This window comes from Physcomitrium patens, chromosome 2 (genome assembly GCF_059467195.1).
Source record: "Physcomitrium patens ecotype Gransden chromosome 2, ASM5946719v1, whole genome shotgun sequence".
Taxonomy (NCBI): Eukaryota; Viridiplantae; Streptophyta; class Bryopsida; order Funariales; family Funariaceae; genus Physcomitrium; species Physcomitrium patens.
Window position 1 is genome coordinate 14,175,951 of NC_143411.1, and position 19,241 is coordinate 14,195,191.

The 19,241-nt window shown below is 41.4% G+C and overlaps 2 protein-coding genes across 8 annotated transcripts; both read left to right on the top strand.

Annotated features, from left to right (window-relative positions):
• The first annotated feature begins 4,402 nt into the window (after positions 1-4,402).
• On the top strand, positions 4,403-10,633 carry LOC112279112 (zinc finger CCCH domain-containing protein 27). Of its 7 annotated transcripts, XM_090247395.1 has the most exons (7): positions 4,410-5,185; positions 5,829-6,002; positions 6,178-6,296; positions 6,476-7,344; positions 7,725-8,996; positions 9,346-9,675; positions 9,849-10,633. In XM_090247395.1, exons 4-7 carry the CDS (start codon positions 6,538-6,540, stop codon positions 10,248-10,250), a joined length of 2,811 nt encoding a protein of 936 aa, XP_090103521.1. In that variant the 5' UTR covers positions 4,410-5,185; positions 5,829-6,002; positions 6,178-6,296; positions 6,476-6,537; the 3' UTR covers positions 10,251-10,633. The 7 variants fall into 7 exon arrangements, with proteins under 7 accessions (XP_024369006.1, XP_024369007.1, XP_090103521.1 ...); XM_024513238.3 differs by lacking the exon at positions 5,829-6,002 and having other exon boundaries at positions 4,403-5,185; positions 6,464-7,344; XM_024513239.3 differs by lacking the exon at positions 5,829-6,002 and having other exon boundaries at positions 4,404-5,185.
• Positions 10,634-11,250: 617 nt separating this feature from the next.
• Positions 11,251-18,621, top strand: LOC112293826 (potassium transporter 1). Its single transcript, XM_024543708.3, has 11 exons — positions 11,251-12,433; positions 13,638-13,872; positions 14,061-14,306; positions 14,691-14,741; positions 14,953-15,213; positions 15,482-15,534; positions 16,022-16,136; positions 16,349-16,603; positions 16,947-17,457; positions 17,579-17,858; positions 17,984-18,621. The coding sequence occupies exons 1-11, from the start codon at positions 12,383-12,385 to the stop codon at positions 18,290-18,292; spliced, it is 2,367 nt and encodes a 788-aa protein (XP_024399476.1). The 5' UTR covers positions 11,251-12,382; the 3' UTR covers positions 18,293-18,621.
• The last annotated feature ends 620 nt before the right edge of the window (positions 18,622-19,241 follow it).

Below are 19,241 nucleotides of genomic sequence, written 5' to 3' on the forward strand. Positions count from 1 at the left end.
AACCCTAAACCCTAACCCCCCACTCCCCACCCTCTTGCTGCATTGCTTTCTTGGGTCCATTGCTTCATTGGATTATGAAGCAGAAGATGAAGATAGTTGCATTTATTGTTGAATGCAAAATGAATCCTCTTCTGTGAATGTAGAAACTGGGTATATGTGTGTCATGTGATGGATAAGCCATCTCGTGCTCCTTTGAAGGAAAAAGAGTTTAACAACATCACATTTTGGATTTTTTTAATACTCAAAAAATTTGTGCAATGGAGAAAAAAAATATCTATATATATATATATATATATATATATATATATATATTACTCATAACAAAAGAAAATTGATATGATTAAAAATTCTTTACTTATAATTAATATGCCAAGAGTTGTAGATGAACATTTCTTAATTTATTTATAAAAAAAATTGTACATAGAAAAGAATTTTTTAATTTTATTAATTTTTTTTGCTAGAATGTTTTTCAAATGGTTGTAGTTCTATTTATTCATAGATTTAGTAAAAAAGAAAAATTAAAATATACTGTAATAATTCAACTTATGTAAATTTAGTTAATATTATATGTACATAAAATGCAAATTGGTTGTTTATCAATTACTTTTTAAATATCATTTTACAAAAGGCACCATAAACATTATTTTTAATACAATCCTTATTTGAAATATTTTTAATATATTTCGTTTTGGCTATGAGATATTTCAAAATTCTAATTTCTTTATATAAATATTTTATTAATTATTTTAAAATGATATATATTCAAATTTTTAATATAATTATTTTATAATTTAAATTATATTATAATAAAAATAAAACCAAGTCTATTTTATTAATATTTTATAATTTTTATAAATCACATAATAATATTTTAGAATATATGTTAACTTTACAATTACATTTTACAAACTAATTATTATTAAGACAGTAGCAAAGCATCTTCTTTGTTGAAAAGTTTAAAACATTTATAAAAAATAACTATTAGAAAATGATTAGTAGTAAGAGTCTTTTCTTAATTTTAAGAATAACACATTAAAGCATGTCATTGAGATGTAGCCTTTGGGATTATAGCTTTATAATAAAAATCAATGAAGATGCAAATCAAAGATAGGAAGGTCAAGATATGTAATAGAAGAAGTGACAAATTTAAAAATTGTCTATCTAATGGTTCATCTATTGGAGTTAGAATCTAATATTTATCTTATTTGGAAGTTAATTATCCATAATATGAATTATCCTATAGAATTTCGTTTGTTGATTTTTTTTTAAATAATATAAAATAAAATCTATCTTAATAGACATATTTAGTGATTTTGGTCAAAAGGCTTTTACTAATTTCAATATTGTATGTGCACATGTCTTTTGCCAATCAAAACAAATAAAATTCAATCTTTTACATGCTCCACAAAGTTAGTATGTACTTTCTTAGAAACAACTCAGTTTGCTTACAATTATTATAAATCACTTCAATAATACTTATTCCTATTTTTTAAATCATTTCTAATATTTAATCAACTATATTCTTTAAATTTTTAATAAATGTTACTACAATAGTGTTACTTGAGTAGTTGCTTTAGTCTTTTATATATACAATAATATCTAAACAAGACCTTGGAATTTAGGATAATACTTTCTTTGTTTTGTTCTTGCCATAATTTGTGTTATTCATATTTTGATCCTATGTGTCCTATTTTGAGCTTTTGACAATTTATTGTCATCACACAATGCTTATGTTATAATCTCTTATTATGCCCAAACTATATGAAATCATAGTTGTGGTAATATATATATATATATATAAAGAGAAAGAGAGAGAGAGGGAGAGAGATAGATAGAGAGAGAAGGATTAAAAAATGACCCAAATTTTTACTAAATTGATCCAAATTGTCAAAACTATCATTATGCTTCCATCCCCCATCCCCGTTCTTGCCATTTCCAATCTTCTCATCCTTATTTTTCATCCAAACCTCCTAGACCCTGTTCCTAGCTACCTCATACAACAACCAAGCATTGCTGCCCAATCTAACAGTTGAACCTCGAAGCTGAGAACAATGAACCATGTGCCTTGCTTTTTAGTCTTGTACGTCCTAACAACAAGAAACCAACCACCGTTTGTAGGGAACTCATGCTCAACAAGCTCAAAGTAGCCATCTCTCCAATTTACTTGGCGATGCTTCGACTGGGCTATTTGTAGCAATAATTGCAGATGAATACTTTTAAACACCTTCAATCACAATTTACAGTCTACAACAATCAATTTATCTAGTTATTATTATCAAGATTGAATGATTCATAAAATGATAAATTGATTAATAATCTTGCAACTTCGATGCCAGCTCCACTAAACATTTACAAAGATTTAGAATATCACACAATAATTGGAAAATACTTATTCCATCAAAGCTTGAATTTTTGCAAATGACCATTTTCCAAGGTGCATTCTAGAATCAAGTATTTTACGTGCTCTAGTTTAGAGATGCTTCAATTCTATTTGTGGTAAATACTTGCCTATAATCAAAGTTGTTCTTCTTGTAGAACTTAAACATCATCTCAATTTGTGAGAACTCAAACCATGAACCATACAAATGCCTTACGTATAGGAAGAAAGTTGATAACAAAATATATCTTGTTGTTTGACTCTTAAATCCTATTATACATGTTTCTCTTTACACTACTTTTTTGATTAGAATATGCTAATAAGAAAACATACTAATTGTCTTAATAGAGTATTACACAGATAGTGTGCTTATATGATACAAATATCAAAACAATTATGACTACTAATATTCTCCAAATGAAGAATGCATATACAAAATAATTTAAAAGTATTAAAAAATTAGAATGTACTCACAAATAATAAACCAACAGCCCTTTGCTTTGCTCCATATCAAATTCAAAATCTTCTTTAAATCTAGGCTTCTTCTTATGTATATAAGACATGATTAGGCACAAAAGTGTTTTTTTTTTTTTTTTTTTTTTTTTCATCTAAGCTAGAACATACATCTAACTCAACCCAACTAAAAATCAATATTAATATTCATGAAGTTGATATTTACCTGAATATAATCAAATGGCATCTTCTTCTAGAATGTATACTCCCCAAACTAAATCAATACACGTCCAATTGTTTTTTGAGTTATAAAACTCTAGGCTTTCAGTTTCTTCTCTCTAGGATATGTGTAACATCAATAGTCTGATATTTTGCAAAGAACTTAGCTCCCCAAAACCTCCATCCCTTCTTAAACTTTTCTCTGCTCATAAAATTGCTTTCTTGGTGTATATTACATTGTAAGCATCAAGCATCATTAAGTTGGATAATCACCCTTTGATATTGCCTTATAGACTTGCTGAATTGTGAATTATGATTGAAGGTATTTTAAAGTATTTATCTACAGTTAGAGCTATGGATAGCCTAATCAGAGCATCACTAAGTGAATTAGAGATATGGCCACCTTGAGCTTGTTGAGCATGATTTGCTCACAGACTGTGGCTAGACTTCCATTGTTGGAGCTTGCGGGACTTAAGAGTAGGGCATGTGGTTCATTGCTCAGAGCTTTGAGATTCAACTCTTGGCTTGAGCGGCAATACTTGGTTATCATATGAGGTGGCTAGGAATGGGGTCTAGAAGGTTTAGATGGAGAACAAGAACAAGAGGATTGGAAATACGTGAATAGGGATGGAAGACGGGAGTATAATGATGGTTTTGACAATTTGGGGCAATTTAGTAAAAATTTGGGTCACTTTATCATTCTCCTGTATATATAGCTATATCTATATCTATGTATAGATTTATTTGATGCATTTAATACTTTGTCATAGTTGTAGGATAACTTAAAAGCTAATTGTTTGATTAATTTGGAGAAAAAAAGTTTTAATCATTTGACTCAAACACATCTTTTTTCTTAATTACAAATACCTAAATATTGCTTTTGAACATTATTAATACTCTTGCTTCACAATAGAATCATTGATTCAGGAAAGAAGATTAATGTAATAATACAGCAATAACATCCATACAACATTATAAATTCTCAAATAGACATGCACAGTTTTTAAAGTTATTTTGTGTGCTATACTTACTATACTATAAAAACTTACTTTGTATACTATAAATTTTATACAGGTTATTTATGAAATGTTTCAATGTTATACAAGACCAAGTAGACCATTCATAAACACAGTCCAGAATACGATAATTCCACATTTCTTCACACATTGAAAGCGCTGAGTGTGGAATGACCCAATCATAGAGTCTGAAGGAGGTATGGATTGTCCCCAGGAGAGAGGAATAAGCACAAATACATTTGGATCATTGATGCATTACTGAATCATGGTGCATGATGATATTACTCATCAATTTTCTTCCCGATATTTTCTGCTGTGGGTGGTGTTTTCTCCTCAGTTTCATCCACCTGAATGGCACCTTGTAGGCAGCATATTTGCTCAATTCTGTTTCTTCAATTCAGTATGGTCAGGTGGGGTTTATGCAAAGTGAAGCACACCCCAAGGGGGGGGGGGGGTACTGACTAAAGTGGAGCTAGTCGAGCAATGACACTCTTCAAGCAATGGAAATTACACTTTTGGGTGTGTGTGTCTGAGGTTGTCGGAGGGGGTGCTTCATTCAAGAGGATCCAGAATTAGGGTTTGGTGCTCACACCCCTAAAATCGCACGTAATCTGATTCCTTGTCTTTGCTATGCTCTCAATTCTATCCAATTCCTGGCTGCCCCCACTGCCCCGTAACCGCTCCACTCTTGCTTTCGCCTTCCCTTCTTCCCTCGCGGCTGTTCCACTCGCCTCTCTTCACGTCACACCTCTGCCCTCGTCTCTGCCTTCTTCGTTGTTGCTGCTGATTTTGTCTCGTCTCGTCTTGTTTTGTCTTTGTCCTGTTCCCTTGCTTTCTTCTTCTTTTCTTCCCTTCTCGTTCCCTGTCTGCGCGCGTGTGTGTGTGTGTGTTTTTTTTTTTTTTTTTTTTTTTTTTTTTTCCCGCTTTCGTTTTGATGCACGCGCGCCCGGGTGCTCTGGTTATGGCGGACTTTGGAGGCGTTTATGGTACGGCGTTTGGATAGCGGTATTGCGCTGGGATGGAGATGGTGAGAAGGAAGGTTGTGTAGGGCAAGGAGGAGCAGCATGAAGATTGACGAGACGCCTCTGAATCTCTACTTGATCGAACACCTAAAACCATTGTGAGTGCTTTCAGTCTATCTTCTTATGCTTCGGATTACTCTGCCCCCTGTAGTCTCTTCTGCCGATACTCCTATTCGCGCAGTGGTTGAGCATTTCAGGCGATGCAAAATTAATCCACTCTTTCAGAAGGACTGCTGACAGAATGTATGGCATTAAAGAGATTTCGTGTGCAAATTCGGGATTCACTTTGTGCGCTCGGGTAGCACCTACGTGCTAGCTTTTGATACTCAATTAATTTGTAGTGGCTGGCCATCAGTAGTTCCTGCTCTAGGTCCTCTTTCTGGCAGCCCGACTGAGCTGACTAGTATGATCCAGACATTCGTCACGTACTCATGCAAACTGTTCTAGGTTAGAAAAGATAAGTCTTCGCAGTTGTAGATTTTCGTGTGTGTGTGTGTGTGTGTGTTTGTTTGTTTGTTGTTTTTCTTTATTTTACTTTTTTGTAAAGAGAAAAATTACAAAAAGAACGCGGAAAAGAACTTGTTAAGCGTCGGGGCTTGGTTGAGGATTAAATGTCGTTCGAATTGCGAGAATTTGGGCGTTACATTCACTCGGTGGTCAAGTAGATGCAATGCAAGCACTGTTCAGCGGGTTACCGCTCAGGCGAAAGTTCGAACGATTGTGAATGTTTTTGATTTGTAGGCAGGCGGAGCAACGAACGGTGAGAGCTGTCGTAGTGCGTGGTGTATAGCTGTAAACGAATGGTTGGTGGTACACCAAAAGGGTTGGTGTCTCTGCGACATTCACACGAAGAGACCGCATCATTATTTCCGGTAGATTGAATGGCTAGCGACGATGGTGCGCAGTGTAAGGCGAGTAAGTAGAGGAGATCTTTGAATTGGGAGGATGTTAGACATAAATATGGGTGGACGATCATCCTTACCGGGTTTCTTTTGCGAACATCCAGAAAACAAGCTGTAAAGAGGAAATTAAAAACTGTTCCGCGCAAATGTGGTGATATGACTGAATCCAACTTTAATACGGTGTACAGGACTGATGCAGACCCTACTTTGCTTGCTGTCTATGTTGCGGCGCTGTTAAAGAAGAGTAAGCCCAGGAAGGAACTTCAGACATTGTGCGTGGACCAGCTGTACGACTTTCTGGGAGAAGGTCAGTTCATGGTCCACGGTTGAACTTGCCTCACTTGACAAGCTGCCTTCCCTTGGTTGGGCCTTGTGCTCAGAGTCAAAGCTCTGTGAAATGTGGAAAGGAGCGGCTGTGGGCATTTGTGTATAGATGGTTGGAAGGAAGGATTTCTGTTAATCACATTGTACCAGCCGTGGGTGCAGGAACAAAATTGTTCATCGTCAACCTCTTTCATGCTCTTGACGACGGAACGATCCCCTCCGGAATGGAAGACGTAGCAGGTGTCAAGCCTCTCCATAACACGGAGTCCCTTGCTGGTGCTGCAGAGACCAGAATATCACCTTCTCATGTAGAGAGGCTACCGAGTGCTGGCGCTCAGGATTGGGACGACGAGTTGGAGGAAGAAGAAAGCAGTGATGACGATCGGAACCACAAGCATCGGCGCCGAGTTTCTCTATCCCGGTCTGCAGACAGAGTAGACGAACCTAATGTTTCCCGGTACAACGGAGGTGGTTCAAACGATCTCAAACGCCAAGCCGGTGACCATGGGAGAGGAGGAGGTCAATTCGATCGAGAAAGGTCGTCAAAGTTTGATAGACGGACAGGTCGTGATGCTGGAGGTCGGTTCAGCAACGGAGACCAAGCTGAGCGGGGTCTAATACGAGGGGGCGGTCCTCCATTTCGGGGGGACGCACCGAACGTGCGGCTCGATGGAGTGCGTATGGGTCGCGGCAGAGGGGCCGGGAGTTGGGCTGGTCCTATGCCGCCTCCCTTTGTCGATGCACCGCCTCCTTTGCCCCCAAACGCAGGTTTTTTCCCAAACGGCAGGGGCTTGGGTGGGCGCGGGGTTGGGTGGCCCGGAGGGTTTGGGCACATGGGTGGCATGGGAGCTGGTTCGTTGGAGCTCTCGCATGGCGGGCGAGGACCACCCGGAGTTATGAACCTAGGGATGGGAATGGGCATAGGACCTGTGCGACCGAGGTGCCTGGATTTCGAAGAGCGAGGATTTTGTCTTCGAGGAGATCTGTGTCCGATGGATCATGGTTCCCACATCGTCGTGGAGGATGTGCAGGTAAGATGTTCCACCACTCGGTGCGGTGCTATGGCCTCTTTCCAAAGCGAGGGCACGGAAGTCGTGATGGCTTGGTGCGTATTGTGTAGGTGCAATGAGATGCATAGGTTCCATCGCGTGTATGACTGGCTTCTTTTTTTTGACACTGAAAGGAGAGGCGTGTGAAAATGGGACGTGGTGAGAACTTGGTCCTTTTTGTTGAATCTGGGATATTGTTCGCGGGAATTTAGGCCTTGCTAGTATATGGTGGTGGGAGTTATGGGCATGATTATTCGGTCACCTGGAACTTTAGGCAGGGGGTTCAATGGCCGCCCTGGGCGGTCGGAAGTAGGAAACTTAATTCCTTCAGCTAAGCGTTTTGATTGTTGCTCCTCCTGCAGAGCCTGTCGAAATTCAACCTACCCGTCAACCTGCCATATGGGCGAGGTATGGCTGTGGCGGCCGGGCAGATGACAGCCTCCAATGCCATGCTACCCGCTCCTGCACCTGCAAGTTCTCGAGGTAGCCGGGGGAACCGAGAGCCAAGCATTTCTCCATTAGAAGCCTCGATCACGGTGAATGGTCAAGTGCCTGGTGCCGAGGCTGACCTGTATGACCCTGATCTATATGACCCTGATCAACCGCTTTGGAATAAAGACAGACCCGAGGCGACGGGAAGGATTAGAAAGTTGTCAGCGTTTCAGGCGGAACACTCTGAAGTGGGAAAAGAGAAAACAGAACTAAAGAAGAACACGGAGGGGCGAGGAACTGATGGTGGCTGCAGAGGTGCCAACAGCAGCGGCTTGCATAGCGGAGACGCAGGGTCCACTGTGTGGGATCGTATTGGGCCTGTAGATGTAAGCGCTGCTAGTGGGGAGGTGAAGGTAGAGGATCATCTGAGCCAGGGGAGAGGAGTTTCGTGGCAGCCAGGAAGATGGGGTCACTGCGAATCTGACAGCGGAGCCACCAACCTGAATACAAATCCTGGACGAGAACGAGGCGCTGCCGGGTGGGCAGAGGTAGGTCTTCCATTGAACCGCTCCAAAGAGGGGACCAACTTGGGGCCACGCGCTCCTGGGCGCAGCGTAGAACGTGCTCAACGCACACTCTATGTGAACTGCATACCTCCCAATTCAAACCGGCGAGAAGTCTTGCTTACGCACTTTGAAAAATTTGGACGTGTTGTGGATGTTCGAATTCCGCCACACAGTCACAGAGCCTTTGTCCAGTTTGCTACTCGAGAAGAGGCAGAGTCGGCATTGGCTTCCCCCGATGCTGTATTGGGGAACCGCTTCATACGATTGTCGTGGGCTAACCGTGATAGTATCACTAGTGACAATGGCGCTTCCACTTCTTTTATTGGTCAGCCGCCAACCACTGGCTCTGAGCCTGCAGGTGGCCATACTGCACAGTTGGTAAAAGGTAGGGAAAAGCTGAGTTTGACTGGTCTGAATGGAGTCGTTGCCGGCCTGTCAGGAGCCTCAACCGCAGAAGGCAGCAACAAAGCTACTACGCCGAATGGTTCCACATCTTCCTTGCCCAGCCCAGTAGCTGTGGCATCAAAGAAGCAGGAGGAACTCGAGCTAATGCGTGAGAAGATTCGTCAGAAACAAGAGGCCCTCGCTCAGAAACGCGACGACTTTCGGCGGAAGCTAAATAAGCTCGCCAGCCAGGTAAATCGTGCGCCTGCAAATAGTCTCGAGTTTAATGTTAAGTCTTTGAATGCGACAATCTCACCAGTGTGAGTGGGATGCAACATAAAGCTGCGTTGTTGGAGTGGTTGTAGAGTCGTCTTTTCGTGGTCTTTTCGTGTTTTTAATTTCCAAGACCCTCCATACCACTGCTAGAGACTACAATTTAGCAGGTGGATGCCATGAATATTGTAGTCTCTAGCAGTGATATGGTGGGTCTTGGAAAATAAGAACAGTAGCCCGTGCTCCTAATATTTCGGAATTTCCTGCTCCGCAACGCTTATCGGTGCGTTTTTTTGGTTCTTTGCTGATACACCTGGCTTGGTTTCAGGGAGTCACAGGAGCGGAAGACCCTCAAGGAGACCATGCCAGGAAGCGGCAGAAAATAGACAATTCTGGCGACGCGATACCGTGCAAAGAAGGTGCTGGTGTTATCAGTTTACCCACTAATTTTGGCCTCAGGAAGACAAATTCTTTGGAAGTCGCGCAGGTGGGTGTGCGACAGGTGCCATCTAAGCCTATGAGATCTCCCCACCCTCGAACAGCTTCAGGGACGTCTACGGGACATCCCGCAGCTTCTTGGGGCCCCGCACGATTCAAACTCGATAACCGCACCACGGCTTTCAGGGTTCTACCCCCACTTCCGTCCACAGTTACTGATGTAAGTGTCAATGTGCCTTCTTCCTTTCTAATTGCTGAGGCAGGCGAGGAAGCGAGTCTAGCCTGGGTACGCCCAATAAGCAGAGTTTTTGCCAGGGTTTATTTTGAATTTGTTGAGGTGGGGTAACAGTGCGCCTATTCTGAGATTAAGAGTCTTGCTCCGGATGCGAACAGGTTGCAGCTGTAAGAGACCATTTCGCCGCATTTGGTGAGCTATCAAGCGTAGAAGTCGAGGATGCCGAGGGTCACAAAGCGGACCCAGAACAGACGTGGAGCACGAACAGCTCCGTACGGATAAGCTACACAACCCGACGGAGTGCGGAAAGAGCCATGACGCAGGGCAGGTGGTTTCACGGGCAGTCGTTAAATCTGGTTTGGGGCTCTGTTGGTTCAACGAGTCGGCTATTAGAAGGTCCTGTCCCCGCCGGCAAGGCCGCCCCGTCCGAGCACGAGACCACCGGTAGATGCGTCGCCAGCGAAGTTATGGAGGAAGCATCTGCTGAAGAGGTGCACCACGTGGAAAGCAAGCCAAACTTAAAAGATGATTCTCTTTTAAGTCCAGCTCGGGTGGTGTGATTCACCAATAACACCAGACGCCTGAGATGTAACAGGCATACTTGCACCTGTCTGAATAGTTCTGAATGTATCAGGAATCCCACTTTGCGTTGGGAAACTCTCGAGTGCCTCATTAGGAACGAGGTTTGCTCGACACATTTAGTGCAGTGTAGACTGTAATTTGTAAGCCTTTCAGTTTCCACCTTAGTCTTTTTTTCTTTTTCTTAGGACTTTCAGTTGGCAAGAAGTCAAGCCAGACGTAGAGCTCATGATCAATATGTGCAGTCAAAGAGCAATTTTTGAAAATCAAAATCAAGCAGTCACGAGGCTGGTTGTAAACAGCCAAGCAAGGTGGTTGTGGCTGCTTACTGCCACTTCCAGGTCACCCTTGCCATTCCAAATCACTTCCTCGTCCCAGCTTGTATGTTTGCCATTTCCCATATTCTGCTTGCACCATGTTAAAGGCGATGCCGACCTGTTGTGTTTGGACATGTTTACCCCGTGTTCAACATTTTGACTCACGATTGTCAGAATGGTTTATTCGAGGATAGGCTCTGAACAAACTCGGTATTTCACCAGATTGTTGGTTGCATTCCGGATTTCATATGCAGTTGAGGAAAATGTAGGACGAGGCATCCATTCTCTAATCCACTTTAAGCTAGTTGCTTTTCTTTTGATTTCATAAACAAGTAGCTCAAACACAACGTTTTAAAAAATATATATATATATATATATATATATATATATGCGTATTAACCCCCCAAGCTATAAATTTTTTTTTTGCAAATGTTGAGTGTTTTGCGATTGTAATTTTTGTAGCACCCACATAACAGTGAGTTTTACAAGTGTTCCACATTAAGTCTCTTCTTAAACACATACAATATAATTGTAACAAAGCAAATGATAATAAGTACGAGAGTAGTTGGATGGTGCCATCCCCCACCCCCCGGGTCAGTCAGTCAGTCAGTCAGTCCTCACGCTGTGCCTCCATTCTCCCTTCCCCCCGTTGCATTGCTTTGCTTTGCATTGATTTGCCTTGTGTTTTGTTTTGTTGTGTTGTGTTGGATTAGCTTGCTTGCTTGCTTAGTTTGTGTCTTGGCTCTCTCGCTACCATTCCTGGTCTCTCCTCCAAACAGCACAAGGAGGAGGAGTCGTAGGGGTGGTGGTGGTTCTCGCCACTATTCTTCACTCTGTTGCTCTTGTGCAACGCTCATTGTCTTCGCTTCCCATGCTCATACTGCTTCTGCGACCGCTTTTTCTTCTCCGTGCCTCTTTCCCGTCTTATTCTTCCTTCCTCGTCCTCTTCTCCGGTTCTCTCACTTTCTCTTTCTGCTGCTTTCGTCTTTGTGAATTAGTGAGGACGACCACTCAAGCTTCTCTGCCTTATCATTGGCCCACTCGTACCGCTCCTGGCTGTATGTTGTGGTGTGCTGCTTGTGTGTGTGGTTATTTTATTTTTGTTTTTTTTCCTCCCATTTCGGTGTCGCGCTCGAAGGCTCATGTCTTTCGAGAGTTATAATCGCGGAATCGAATCTCTGCTCTTTGATAAAGTGCACAACTCCGCCTCCCTCCCCTGGTCAATTGTCTTCGTTTTTGTTTTTTAATCTAAATTAATGGAGTCGTTGATGCCTTACTAGTTGGAATAAAGCGTATTATTATCATGTGGCAGCCTCGATGGATTAGTCCCGGATCTCCTGTCAACCTCTCAGGGAATTTCGTCCTATTGTTTCAAGTTTCACTGGAATCATCATTTTTCTGACTGCGGTTTCAGGAATAGTTCTGCTTTCATACAGTAATCGAAGCAGTAGACAACTTCAGTGGCGCTGGATAGACCATCACGGCAACGTCCAAATTAATCCAGTACATTTTGCAGTAGTCGGTTTTGCCATATGTGGTCGAAGGGGTGGGACGACAAACTCACCTTCTCCGTGGGATAGCAGGGTGTACGGCGGAGGCAGTAGCATTAGGTATTAGGAGTTACTCATGTAGTACTTGCTGTGCCACATTTCCTTCATGCAGTCAGTCCTGCAGTATCACTCGCCTCTTGTTTTAAGACGCCAGCTTCCACTACCAAGCTTCTTTTAAGCCTCGCGACGGTGCTTTCTTGGTATTCCAAATGCTCTTCTACATATGTGTGCCGATCTTCTTCCATCATGTCGGCAACAGACTCAGAAACTGTCAGATCTTCGGCTTTCAAACCTCAGGTATTGTTCCAAGACTTGAATAGAGGGGAGATTGGAGTTTAAGTGTCGACCCTCGGACTTCGTTCGATTATGAGGTCACCACTGCGTGAACATAGCTGCCCACTACCATTCACTGCCTCCTTGCTCGGGAGTCGGAAGAGCTAGTTTTCTTCGCTACTGGATATGCTTTACGGAACTAGTACTAGGTCTCGAATCGCAGTAAGGTCAGTATTTTGTTCAGAACCGAAGCACATACCAATGCTGTCTAGTGGCTTCTAGTCACCGGCATCGCAGGAAGGGGATCTTTTGGTTGTTCGTCTGCAAAAGATTGTTTTCAGTGGTCTTCAGAATAGTTATGTTGCTATGACCACTTCGAAGTAAGGACATCATAATCCGCACCATGAAAAAACAGCACATTTATAACTTTGCAACGTGCAGGAACTCCTTTTTACGCTTCATGACTACATCTGTGAAGTTTCTGTTCCTAGGTGAATCAGAAATGCAAGTTTTAAATCACTTTCATGATTTACAACGTTGAAGGAGGTTTTACGACGTTGCAATTTCGTTAGAAGTTTAGTATTGAATGGCACCATGCAAGTGCCTCCTCCTTGGGAATCGTCACATTTCAGTAAGGAACAAGTTAAATCAATGTTATCGAGTTGCCACTGGGAAAGAGCTTAAAACTTCTGCTGAGCATACTAGTGATGGTGGGTGTTCATGCCACCAAAGGGAGTTTGATAGTGAGATGAGTCACAATTGCTAATTTTAAAGCCTCGAGTTTGATATAGATTTAGACTCTGTGCTGAGCATACTGGATTATCTTACACGCGTTCATTTCACGGCCACGAAAGAGCTAGGCACTTTTGCTTAGACAGTTGGGTCGCATGTTGTATCAATGACATGATAAAATTGTAATAGTGGCACGAAGTGAATATGATGTAGACTGAAATATCAACTTTCCGTTTCATTTTAGTCCAGATTCATAAGTGTACATACAGTGGCTGTTGTTTAATGTTATAGCCTCAATACCGTCACTCATGGCGATTCACATGAGATGCACAACCAGGCATTTACAGCAACGATCTGCGAAAATGGTTGGAGAGCTCGTTCTCTCTTTTTCGTCGTTTGCATCCTTCTTGCACTAATACGTCGCTTTCTTGGTAAATTGGAACTGAAGTATTTTGGCTGTATTAATAGGTTCTTTGTTCTCGTGTTTTTGATGCAGAATGCGTCACTCAAGGTGATTCTGTTGCTGGCATATCAGAGCTTCGGAGTGATATATGGCGATTTAAGTACATCACCTCTATACGTCTACCGCAGCACATTTGCAGGGAAGCTTCGAATGCACGAAAATGATGATGAGATTCTGGGGGTTCTGTCCTTCATCATTTACACACTCACGATTATTCCAGTCATCAAGTACGTCTTCATTGTCTTGGCCGCGGATGACAATGGCGAAGGTATGTTATGCATTTTTCTGCTACTATCTGAATCCATATGTAATCGAATAAATTACAGTGTGTCTTATTGTTACTTTTCGGTCGGCTTATGGGTGGTCATATACCATTTTTATTATTTATTATTTTTTTTCACTGATAGCTTAACGTTTAAAATGCATTGCTTTGCATGCCGGGATCGTTTCGTACAGGTGGAACATTTGCTCTCTATTCTCTTCTATGTCGGCATGCGAAGTTAAGTCTGTTGCCAAATCAACAAGCAGCCGATGAGGAATTATCTACTTACAAGTTGGAAGCGCCGCAAGAATCAAATCGCGACATATGGATGAAGAAGATACTTGAGAAACATCAAAAGCTTCGGACGGTGCTACTAATAGTAGTCCTGTTGGGGACCTGTATGGTTATAGGGGACGGTGTTCTCACCCCTGCCATCTCTGGTACTGTGTTACTTTTCGTTTTACCATCTCAATTTTCAAATGAGCCCTTGGGACATCAGTTCTCACCAAAGTTATTTGAGTGCTTGCATAGTTTCATGTTACATTTTGAGGTTGTTTGCAAGAGAGTGGTCGCTGTTGTTGGTATTATCCTCATGAGCACTGTGACTTGGATAGATTCTTTTGGTGTTTGATGTACCCAGCAAATCTTCGGGTGAAATACTCAGTTCGATCAAAGAACAAGAGAATTACGTGGCTAAAATCCGTCACTTAACCTGTCACCACTGTGGCGGATAATCTTTACAGTAGGATGTTGGGTAATAATATTTAAAGACCGGATGGTTAAAACGAAGCGTGAAATTGAATTGACTCGTGGTGACATTTCAGTGTTGTCAGCGGTATCTGGGATTCAAGTTGCGGCACCTGATCTTCATGACCGTGAGTTATAACTCTATTCTTCTGCTTGTCCTGCTTTTAGAGAACTTGAAAGCATTAAGTGTTCCTTTCACACATTAACTTCGACAGGAATTGAGCTATGTGCTATAATGTGATGACACCTGTGTAGGATGAAAGTCGATTTGCGGTCTGCAACATTTATAGCACATGTTTCGTCTCTATTAATTGTGGGATGGGAGGACTATTGTGACAGATGTTATTATTCTAGTGTCATGCATCATCCTGGTGGGGTTATTTGCACTTCAACATTATGGTACGCACCGGGTTGCCTTTATATTTGCTCCCGTTGTGATCGCGTGGCTCTTCTGCATCTCCAGCATCGGCGTCTACAACGTCGTCACATACAACCCCCATATATGGCGAGCACTATCCCCCTACTATATGTACAACTTTTTTAAAAAATGCGGAAAGGACGGTTGGGTGTCTCTCGGTGGCATCGTTTTATGCATCACAGGTTGGTGTTCTAATTGTTGATCATCACTTTTGGTAAATTTCTGGCTGCTAGCGCATGATTCAATCGATCACCTCTTAGTCTCATGCTTGGGGCATTAGAACTTTAGTAGGAGACTCCTGATAGGAAGGGATTCCTACATCTATTCTGTTACCTGTGAAGTTTCGCGAAGCCGTTCTCTATGGATATTATTTAAATGATTACAAAAGGTGGAATTATATTATCTGAGTCAGCTGAAACATTTGAATTAAATTTCGTGATTCGTGGGCAGGGACGGAGGCCATGTTTGCAGATCTTGGCCACTTCACCCCGCTCTCAATTAAGGTATATGCAAATGTTCTTGTAGATTGAATATTGGCTATAACCATAAAAAGTTTTATTCAAGGGTTGGAAGAGGATTCTTTGTTTCTTTGTTCGTATTTTTAGTCCAAAGAATTAAATTGAGAGTTAAAGACGGGCTTGGTCAAAGCCCACTGAAGAACAGATTTGTAGATTATTGAAATGATTAATTGCAATATTTTCATCCGAAAAATTAAGGTTTAAGAAGAAAGTGGTATAATGAACAAATGCTCTGAAAACAACGAGTAAAAGCTTTCACCAATGATACTTGCTGATTATCAGTCATGAAGCTTTTACAAATTCCTTTTCTGTCCACGATGGTCGGTATGAATTGTATTATAACAACAAGAATTACCATTATTGTTATCGTTATTATTTCTCTTGAGAGTTTACTTACGAAAACCAAGCTGGTGAAGATTCAGGATTGTGACCAAGTTGATTAAAGATTCATTTGTGACACTTCTTTGCACAGATTGCCTTCGGGGGTGTGGTATACCCTTGTTTGTTGTTAGCATACATGGGCCAGGCTGCGTTTTTGTCTAAGCATCGAGACGACATTTCAAGGAGTTTTTACAAGTCAATTCCGAGTAAGATATCAATAATTTTTGATTTATCATGCACTTCTGAGTTTCAGTCCACTCCCAAGTGGAATCTGATTAATCTCGCCCCGGGATCCCCTACATTGAATTCTGATTGAACGTTCCAAAATCCACGTACATCCTTCGCTATAGTTTCAGTGTTGTCCATGCATGAAAAACCACTTCCTAAATATTTATTATTTCTTTTTTGGGTTCTGCAGAGCCTGTCTTCTGGCCTGTCTTTTGCGTAGCAACACTGGCAGCAATCGTCGGGAGTCAGGCTGTCATATCTGCAACATTCTCGGTTGTGAAACAATGTTTATCTCTTGGTTTTTTTCCAAGAGTAAAAGTTGTGCACACTTCCAAACAAATATACGGCCAGGTTTACATTCCTGAGATCAACTGGATGTTGCTGGTACTATGCTTGGCTGTAACTGTTGGATTCCGAGATACCATCACCATCGGCAATGCTTACGGTACAGACTTTCCTCAACACTGAAAAGTAGTGCTTTCCTTTTAGGTGATCCAGAAATTGACGGGGAAGGGTAAGAATGAACATGTAAAAGAGGTTTGTGTCTATTGCTGGTTCTGGGCGTGTATGAAGTCACGCAGGAATACTTGTTAAGAGGGTGTCTTGATTAATCAATTTACTGCGACTATCCTGGTATTCTGACAAAAGAATTGCTTTTACCCATTCAACTTGCAAGAGTTGCAAGTTTTACTCTTGGCACCAAAACAGAATTCTTGCAGGAACTTAACCTTTTCATCATTTCCATTTAAATACCTGATGGAGGTTGACGAACTAGTTGATGTGGGCAGGTCTTGCAGTGATGACGGTGATGCTTGTTACTACCTGTTTGATGACACTGGTAATCCTAATAGTTTGGAGGCGTAGCATCGTACTGGCTGCGTGTTTCCTCCTATTTTTTGGCTCAATCGAAGCTGTGTACATTTCTGCAATGTATATCAAGGTGCCGGAAGGAGGATGGGTTCCGCTACTGCTCTCTCTAGTATTCATGAGCATCATGCTTGTATGGCATTACGGGACGACAAAAAAATATGAGTTCGACCTGCAGAACAAAGTCAGTATGAAGTGGATACTCACGCTTGGCCCTAGCTTGGGTATCGTCCGTGTTCCAGGGATCGGTCTAATATACACTGAGCTGGTAACAGGTGTTCCGGCCATTTTTTCCCACTTTGTCACAAATTTGCCAGCATTTCATCAAGTTCTAGTTTTCGTCTGCATCAAATCTGTGCCAGTGCCATATGTACCCCAACATGAGCGCCATCTCATTGGAAGAATTGGTCCGAAGGGTTACCGAATGTACAGGTGATGTATCCGTCTGTTCTTGAATTTCTCAGTTTGCAGATCATGTACGAACATGTTCAAACCCGCTCTGACCTATGTTCGTATCAACGCATTGGCATGACATGCTTCTTTTCATTAACAGGTGTGTAGTTCGTTATGGGTATAAGGATGTCCACAAAGATGACAATGACTTCGAAAACCAACTGATAGTCAATCTTGCTGAGTTTATCCGCACTGAAGCTGAGGTGACATATCTGCCTTCTAGCAGCGAAGTTACAGCCGAAGTTGTAGCCGATGAGAGGATGACTGTCATGGGAAACACTCCGTCGTCACGGATCTTAAATGTCTTTGGAACTGGCTCCGACTTCGAACAGAGTTCCGTCTCTGTACCTACGCGGGTTTCGCCCCTAGGAAGCTTCCAGGTCTGCAATTCTAACTTCATCCTTGCGATATAAGGTGAAATGTTAATAAAAAGTTGAAGCTGTCTGGTGTAGACAACTGACATTTGAACCGTCTGAAAATTCGATCTCCTCTATTTTCTTGACAGATCACTGAAGAAAATGAGGCCATTCGAGCAGGTTGCAAGAAACGCGTTCGATTCGAGATATCCAAGAGTCCGGATTTAGACCCAGCTGTTCGGCAAGAGCTTCAGGAACTCATAGAAGCAAAGGAAGCAGGTGTAGCGTATGTCCTGGGGCATTCTTATGTGAAGGCCAAGAAATCCTCGTCCATTATTAAGAGATTTGCGATTGACGTTGCGTACACGTTCCTGAGACGGAACTGCAGAAGGTCCGCAGTAGCACTAAGCATTCCGCACATCTCCCTCGTAGAAGTTGGGATGATTTACTACGTATAGCTGTTTATTTAGTAGCAAAATCATCATATGGTAATGTATATCACTTTGGTCAGTACAGTAGCCTTTTGTCTCCCTGAGTTGTTTCACATCATTTTACTTCGAGTTTTGCTGGAGAATGCGTAAGCTCTTGTAATTTCAATCTAGTTGCAGGCTATATGAGTTCTAATCAGCAATGATGCTAGAATAGCAACGTCCGTGGCGTATTATGAGGAACCATCGATTCCTACACGGACTGCAATCTGGCAAACAAATAGGCCGCCTTGTTGCAAAGTAAGGACTGAGAACTTAACAATGGACATGTTGAAATGTCTGAAACCTTTTCTTTCCAAGATATGTCCTGGGATGTGGATTGGACTTGTCATCTAAATTACTCTTTAACATAAACAGTAAGTTCTTAATATGCAAAACCATTATTAAAGTCAAGATTTTTTATGTCATGTTTGTCATGAGTGGTTCATGATATTAAGTCAAGGCAAACAAATAGGCCGCCTTGTTGCAAAGTAAGGACTGAGAACTTAACAATGGACATGTTGAAATGTCTGAAACCTTTTCTTTCCAAGATATGTGGTACAAGCTAACCATGTAGCATACATATAAGAAACTTTTCTTGCAAGGTAAACATGTGTCATGCATGTTAGATACGTATTACAGGTTTTGTAAAGTGTCACTACTTAGCTCTAGATTGGATAGTATATATAGAGGTTATATAATTTCTTCCTTTGCTTGTAGATTATACTTGTTAATTTCTTTCTTGCTTCTAATTTAGTTTTAAGAGTCTAAATTTCTAATCTTTGGCAATAGCCATTTTAATTTTTTCTTGAATATAAGTACTTTCTTATTTTTATTTTATTATCTCTCTTTGATATATGTTTCACCTATTTATATGTCTTCTCTAAGTTTTTGTTCTTAGTAGAATAATAAGAATAGACTTACAATATTATAGCTTTGT

Excerpts from the sequence above, each read along its gene's own strand:
- LOC112279112 (XM_024513238.3), top strand. The coding sequence starts at position 5,130 with ATGAAGATTGACGAGACGCCTCTGAATCTCTACTTGATCGAACACCTA. Across the intron at positions 5,186-6,177 it reads ATCGAACACCTAAAACCATT|GACTGATGCAGACCCTACTT; the intron begins GTGAGTGCTTTC and ends TACGGTGTACAG. Across the intron at positions 9,676-9,848 it reads TTCCGTCCACAGTTACTGAT|GTTGCAGCTGTAAGAGACCA; the intron begins GTAAGTGTCAAT and ends GGATGCGAACAG.
- LOC112293826 (XM_024543708.3), top strand. The coding sequence starts at position 12,383 with ATGTCGGCAACAGACTCAGAAACTGTCAGATCTTCGGCTTTCAAACCT. Across the intron at positions 14,742-14,952 it reads GGCACCTGATCTTCATGACC|ATGTTATTATTCTAGTGTCA; the intron begins GTGAGTTATAAC and ends CTATTGTGACAG. Across the intron at positions 17,859-17,983 it reads CGCCCCTAGGAAGCTTCCAG|ATCACTGAAGAAAATGAGGC; the intron begins GTCTGCAATTCT and ends TTTTCTTGACAG.